This window comes from Chinchilla lanigera, unplaced genomic scaffold (assembly GCF_000276665.1).
Source record: "Chinchilla lanigera isolate Chin_1 unplaced genomic scaffold, ChiLan1.0 scaffold00050, whole genome shotgun sequence".
Classification (NCBI taxonomy): Eukaryota; Metazoa; Chordata; class Mammalia; order Rodentia; family Chinchillidae; genus Chinchilla; species Chinchilla lanigera.
The window spans coordinates 15,654,059-15,661,391 of record NW_004955451.1 but is presented as its reverse complement, the minus strand read 5'-3'; the positions used below and the strand labels follow the sequence as shown (position 1 = coordinate 15,661,391).

At 44.6% G+C, this 7,333-nt stretch overlaps 1 protein-coding gene across 2 annotated transcripts in view; it reads right to left on the bottom strand.

The window, feature by feature from the left end:
• LOC102026179 (keratin-associated protein 9-2-like) overlaps positions 1-6,869 on the bottom strand; it is an 8,443-nt gene extending 1,574 nt beyond the window's left edge. Inside the window, exon 1 of one of the 2 annotated variants that reach the window (XM_013519182.1) lies at positions 6,256-6,864. In XM_013519182.1, the coding sequence (XP_013374636.1) occupies positions 6,256-6,584 (329 nt within the window). In that variant the 5' untranslated portion in view covers positions 6,585-6,864. Of the gene's footprint in view, positions 1-5,167 lie in introns of those variants that run through there. The other variant, XM_013519181.1, reaches the window with a different exon arrangement.
• Between the last annotated feature and the right edge of the window lie 464 nt (positions 6,870-7,333).

Genomic DNA, 7,333 nt, shown 5'->3' with positions numbered 1-7,333 from the left:
CTGTGTATTCTATTCCATCTCTTTTACCTATGTGCCCATTAAAGACATTTGGGAGGATGAGGCTGGGTACAGTTTTGCTGGTGGCAGAACTGACCCAGAGCAGGCGGGTAAAAGCAGATGGATTCCTCTGGGACTTAGATCAGTTAACATCTTAGGCATCTTTTCCCACGGATGGTGGGTTTTCAGACTGAGGAATTCTATATGTACAGGAGAATAACTTCATATCACTGCGACAGTTTTGGGAATGTCAAATTTGTTGATGGCAGGGATCTCAGGTAATTGACTACACATTTCTTATTTTCTTTCTTTATTTCTTTTCTTATTAAGGAAGGAATTAATAACATTAGAGGAGATTCTATCTGGGTTATGTGTGAGTTATAATATGTTCTAAGCTCTTCTGAGGCATAGTGTTTATTTGAGAAGTGCTTATGTTATTAATTTCCAACTCGATAGATCGTCACCAAGTGAACATTCAATGTCACTAACCAGGTGAAGGATTAGAACTAAACTTCATTCTCCTCACATTGTACCTCCTCACTCAATCCCACAGGTAGTCAGCTTATTCACTGATAATACTGTAGGTCACTTCAAGCTGTTGTAAAATTTTACATAAATAAAATAGTATAGCACTGGCCCCGTTCTCTTCTTGTGAAATTCTTTGAAGTATTTCATTTATTCTTGCTGCTCTATAATTTCCACTAGATGGACAGGACATGATGTATGAGGTGTGATTGAAAAATACGGTGGATGTTTCAATTTAAAAGAATTATTACAGTAAGAGACAAACTATTATTTATCTTTCTCCAAATACTCTCACTTCAAACTCATGCCATCATTCTGGCCACTTCCGGAAGTCCTCCTTCAGGAGCGTCTTTAGTTGCAGGGTTGTGGCTGCCCCAGTGTCCTGAAATCATTCAAAATGGTGAGCTTTCCTGGTTATTTTGACTCTGGGGAAAAGCAGAAGTCGCACAGTGCCAGGCCCGTTGAATAAGGTGGGCGAGGACGTACAGTAATGCTTTCACAAGCCTGCCTGTCTGTCGGGTGGTACCTTTGCTCACCCCCTGGGGAGACAGAAAGCAGACTCTCAGAAGTGATTCAGAAAGTGGCGAGTATGAGGGAATACGGGTGTCTGGGGCAAGCAGGGGTATTTTGAAGGGGATGAGTGCAATGTGTCTGTTACTGCAACAAATTTTAGAAATTACATATTCACCATATCTTTGATCACACCTCATACTTGCTTTCTCTACTATTGATAGGCCTGGGAGTTGTCAGCCACCTAAGACCATGAAAGAGAATTAAAACTAGTTTTGGTATGGAATTTTTCGAAGGGGACTTTTTGTAAGTAAATGTGAATATTTCTTTTGACTAAAACACCTAGGAGTAGAATTGTTCCTAGATTTTCTTAGTGTAATGTTTGTACTGTTCCCTGGAGTGGTCTTGCATATCTTTCATTAGAGTCATTCCTAAGTATTTTATTTTTATGCTAAAGTATCTACTGTACTTAAAATTTTAATTTTTGAAGATCTGAAATAAGAAGAAACAATTTATCTAAGTGTATTGATCTTATATCTAAACTCCCTTATTGTTTCTAAGAATTTATCAGAAAGTTTTTTTGGGAAAATTTTACATGAAAGTTATGTTGTGAATATAATAGATGTCATGGATAGCTTTGTTTGTTCTTATATGGTGGGGGCAACTCAATATTTCATATTTATGATACTTGATGTCTGTTTTGTAGATTATTTTCGTCAGATTGGATAGAATTTCTCTCTTCCTTGTTTTCTAAGCAATTCTGAGAAAGTGTGGAAATTTATAACATATTTTTTTCTTCATGTATTTAGATGATGCTATGATTATTTTACTCTTTTCAGAAATTGTGATTAAAATGTTGATGAATGTTCTCATGCTGCAATGACCTTGCCTTTCTGGAAACAGTGGTTCTGATGGTATACATGTAGTTTTGAATTTGATTTGCTTAGGTACTGTTTAGGAGGATTGACATGGCCAGAATTTAACCTGTTTTTACTGTACATCCTTCACCTTTTATAATAAAATTGGCTCCCAATGTGCCAAGATGCCCTACCTCCTGTGATGCAGAGTGGCCTTGCTGTGGCTCCCTGGGTTGTCGCTTGTGAAGGAGTCTTGTACCCACAGCAGCAGCGCTGGTGTAGAGTAGGGGTGGGGGCAGCAGGCAGAGGAGACTATCTCGTGGGTGCCTGAGGGCACAGCCTTTGTACGGAGGGAGCTGCTATGGTTTGGGGGTGGCTGGTCCCCCAGAGGTTTATGGCAGCTCTTTGCAATGACCCCTAGTGTGGCGGTGTTGAAGTGGAGGAGACTTTAAGGAGCTGGGCACAGTGGAGGGGAATTAGGTTGCAGAGAACCCACCTCTGTGAGTGGGTGGGTAGCGGCTCCAGAAGTGGATCGGGTTTTGTAAGAGAATGGGTTGTTATAAAGCAAGTTTGGTCTTTTCCGCTGTGTCTTTCACTATGTGGTCTATATACTCATTATCCTGTTCACTGCTCTCTTGTGCTATGACCCAGCTGGGGGTCAGCTGGTGCTGATGCTCTTTGGCCTTTCAGCTACCAGAATCACCAGCCAAATAAACCTCTTTCTACATCACCCAGTCTCAAGCGTTTTGTTACAGCAACGCAAAACAGACTAAGATACACACTAAAAGAGAGAGCTGGCTTCAGGAAAACTACACTCTAGGCTAGTTGAGAATTTATAAAAACAAACGTAGATTTCTCAGATTAGGATGCAGCGGTCAGTTGTGGCAGGTATGATGAAGGGGAGACACCATGCCAACACCGGCAGTGCCCAAGCACAGCACAGGGAAGAGGGACCTTGTACCTTGAGTCCACCGTTTCCTCAGGTGGGACATTACACTAAACATTCTGTCATTCCAACTTCTGATTCATTGCTCACAAACCGACCTTCAGGCACAATCTGACTTCTCTTTCAGGTGTTTGTGCACAGAGAAATGATTCATTACACAGAGTAGGAAAATTTCAGTTGACGCATTTGTAATTGCAACTTATAAATAGGCATGTTTGTTTTATAGGGGTGCATGCAGTTATCACACTCTAAAAGAGGGGGCTCATCCTTTTCTATATAAATAAAATCAGCTACCCGAGTTTGCAAGAAACAATTTCAGAGCATGGCAGGTTTGTGGAAATAATGAAAATCAACTTGACTGCTTTTGGAAGACAGTTTCCTTTTATCCCGGGGTAAATGCATAACAAAGCCACCCTGTATTTTTCTTTAAAATGATATACCTTTGAATGCTTGTAGACTTCAGAAAGTGATGGCAACATTATCAATCAGTCAGCCCACCAGATTGAGCAGGCAGCGATGGATGGTTAGAGAGCTCATAGAACTCAGTAAGAAAGATACCCCGAGTATCCCGTTAGAACACACAGAGGCTGAAAATCCACCCTGCAATCTCTCAGTGTCTGCCAGGTGTTTGTTTAGCCGATGCTTAGATGCCACTTCCTACCTCCAGAGAAGCTCATTCTGTTCTGGGGGTCTCCATGAAAGTGAGATGTCACGGTAGCGCCTCCCTCCCACACCTGCTATGCCTTTTCCTCGTCAGAATCGCCTGTGATTGCAGAATCTGAACGGCGTTGCTCAGAGCAACGCCCTGGCCCGTTAGACACCTTGTCTGCTCACATCTTTCGCTGCAGTCACATATTTTGTGCTAGTCCTGTCACCTGTTTTCCCATCTCATGGCTTCTACTCCGAGTACCTTCCCTGTCAGTTACATAAATTTTGAAGTAGTCATTTCTTCTTGAGGTTATAGTCACTGACCTTGCCAACTAGCTCTTTGTGGTTAAGATTAAGTTCCAAGCAGTTTCTCTGAATATCCTAAAATCACTGGGCTTTGATTTAGTGGAATGACATTTTTCATAAACTCTCTGGATGTCACTGTGAGTCCTTATTTCTATGGATGGTGGTTTCACTGATGCTTCTGGTTTGTACCGTCTGTGTTCCGTCCAGAGCTGCCTTGGAGATGGTATTTCTCTTCATCTCTCATCTCATCTCCTTTGCTGTGGAAGAAAATGCAACAGATCCTGGATATGGGAATTAATAGTCATCTGGAAGGGCATGAGCTTCTTGTTCTGCTCATGAGCTGTGCTCCCCCAAACAGGAAAACAGAATATGTTTATGACCCCTCATGAATAGTTTTTCGCATACATTGTGTCATCCTCTTTCCTAAATATTTCTTTCTTTTCCCCACATCCATGTTACAACTTACGTCCACTCACTTGTTAATCTGGAAGTGTTTTCTTCTTTCTTTTGTTGGTCAGCAGGTACCTTCTGCAGGAGATCACAGATTTTACATTTTAAGGGATACCATGGAAAGCAATTTGATTCATTAGCCTCGTTTTTAGCAGAAAATGTTTTCTTTTCTTTTTTCCCTCTCATCAGTAACCTGGGATTTTGCTGCTGTTGTTTATCTCTGATTAACACAAACTAAAGCAGTACTCCCTTCTCTTTGGGAGTTATGCTTCTAGACCTCTATCAGATGCCTGAAAATGTGGATACTCCTGAGCCCTGTAGGTACTGTGTGTCTCTTTCTATATGCACATCCCCGTGATATAGTTTAACTCACAAATTAGACATTGTAAGGGATTAGCAATAACTAATATAGAACAGAACAATTAGGCAATCACACTTATGTGGATGTGATATTTCTCCTCATAGTTTTAGGCTGTAGATGAACCCAGGTAACCGAAACCATGAGATGTGAAACCATAGATAAAGAGAGACTATGATGTACTTAAACTTTAAAAATCATCAACCTTCAGACCAAGGCATTAATGAGAAGCAATAGCACATCCACAAAGGACAGCAGAATTGAGTGACTAAGGGACACATGGCTGAAGCTTCCGAGTACAACTCCAGTTGATTTTTGCACAACCCTGTGGATTTGGATACAGAATAATGGAATCCCTTAATCTTTATCAGGTGGTGTCCAGGTAGCAGCTGTTATGTCAGTGGCTCGGGACGACCCCTCTCACTTCAAGTCCCAGCAGTGTATATGGCAACTTGAGCTTCCCACTGCCACGGCTCTAGCGGAGGCTTTGTTCCGATCAAAGGAATGTTCCTGCCAGGGCACATAATCTAAAGTTTCCTCCGCCTCCTGGTTACTTTGAGCTCTTTGTGTCAGTAGTTGAGACGAAAGGAAGGTGTTGTTATTTAGCAAAGGATAATTTTATGATGGAGGGGGAACTGTACGTGGAGCTGAGGAGGTTCACCAGACTACTGCATCTCCCGTGCATCTCTACTCAGTAATAGTCACAAATGATCGAGGACAGCAAACTCAGCCTGGCAGGGCCTGGAAACCAAAGGTAAGACTGCTGCCTACCTTAAGATGTCATTGCAGGTGTCCTTGAGCAGACACACAGGACCCTGTCCTGCCTCCACTCTCTCCATGATGGCTACCTGAGCTGTTTCTAACTGAAGAATAGCGAGTGTGACACCGAGAAAGACACATGCGCTTGGTGTGCAACCTGCAGGCACGTTTAAGCTCCGATCTTCTACACAACAAAACGAAACAGTGTGTGAGGATTGATGCTTCAGAGTTTATTAAGATGCATACAGGCAAGATTCCTGCTGCAGAGGAGGAGACTCAAAGTGGTCAGGAATAGAGCAAAGCAGGGGACACCAGAAACATGAGTGCACTGAAGGAGGAAAACACAGTCACGAAGATCATCAACCAGCTACATAAATCTATGGGAGACCTGTGAGAAGTTGTTTTTGTAAGTTATATAAAGAAAGAGTGAAGCTCTTGAGTCAAAGCTGAAATTGTAGCTCCAAATCCAGGACATATGAAGATGACACTTGATCCGCAGAACGTAAGAAAGAAGAAAAACGGGAGGAAGTGCTTCGCACACCATAAAGCTAATTGCAAACTTTTATATAAGCGGAGTCATAAGAGCAATTTCAGAGAGAGCATACTGGCTGTCAGCAGAGTCTAGGAGGTGATTACCAGCAAGTCAGTGCCATGTGACGACGGTGATCTTCTGGGGAACCGGTCAGCAGCAAGAAGGCTGGCAGCAGCAGCTGGGCTGGCAGCAAGGGGCGCTGCAGCAGCTGGTCACACAGGTGGGTTTCCAGCAGGTGGTTCTGCAGCAGGTGGGCTGGCAGCAGCTGGACCCACAGCTGGTTTGGCCACAGCAGCTAGACTCACAGCAGCTGGGTTGGCAGCAGCTGGGCTGGCAGCAGCTGGACTGACAGCAGCTTGGCTGGCAGCAGCTGGGCTGGCAGCAGCTGGACTGACAGCAGCTGGGCTGGCAGCAGCTGGACACGCAGCACCTAGGCTGGCAGCAAGGGGTGCTGTAGCAGCTGGTCACACAGGTGGGCTTGAAGGAGGTCCTGCAGCAGGTGGTCTGACAGCAGGTCGGGCGGCAGCAGGGCTGGCAGCAGCTGGAGCCACAGCTGGTCTGTCCACAGCAGCTGGGCTGGCCGCAGGGGGAGCTGCAGCAGCTGGAGATGCAGGCTGGCTTCCAGCAGGTGGTCCTGCAGGTGGTGGTCCTGCAGCAGGTGGGCTGGCAGCAGGGGGAGCAGCAGGAGTGGGTCATGGTGTCAGGTGTGGAGGCGGGTCCTGGTCACAGGCGAGGCTCTCAGGATGTGATGACTTCTTGCCATCTGGGCTTTTTATACCCAGGACTCCCTATGTTGGGGCCAATAGGCAGGATTTTTCCTTGTATTTTGTTGTTGTTGTTATTTGTATTGTTGATGAATTGTCAATAAGGAGGTTGTCCCCTGAGTGTTTTAGAGTTTGTGAAATTAGTGTTATAATCTTTTTGTTAATTGCAAATGCTATTTAGGAGCCCTTTCCCAGAAATAAGGGGACGGAGTCATTATCAGCATAATTTCTGCTTCTGTAATAGCATCTGGTCACGTGGTTGCTCCTGTTGGCTCGGGGAGGGTCGGAACAGTTGTTGCTCCTAGATCTCTGTCCTTCAGCTGTACTTAGACTGCAAAGTGACACAGGAAGGTCCGGATTCCGGACGATTCCTTCTGGGATGAAGTGAACTGCTGCTTGGGTCCAGCCGAAGCTGATTATGCAGAAAAACCAGTCTTTGGCAACCTGCCTGCACTTCTATTCCCTTTCTATGGCGGGTACTCGGGGGAAGGCATAAACTTCCTGTGCACATCAGCACGGAGCAAGAAACAGGCAGAAGCCGCACACAGGGTGTCACGCACCACCATCAGCACATTACTGTGCACCTGTCTGCGTCTCCGGCTGGCTCAGTCACCTCAAGCGAGATACCCTTGAAGTGTTTTAGGCGTAAATATAAAAGGCAGCACACTTTGCTCATCTTGC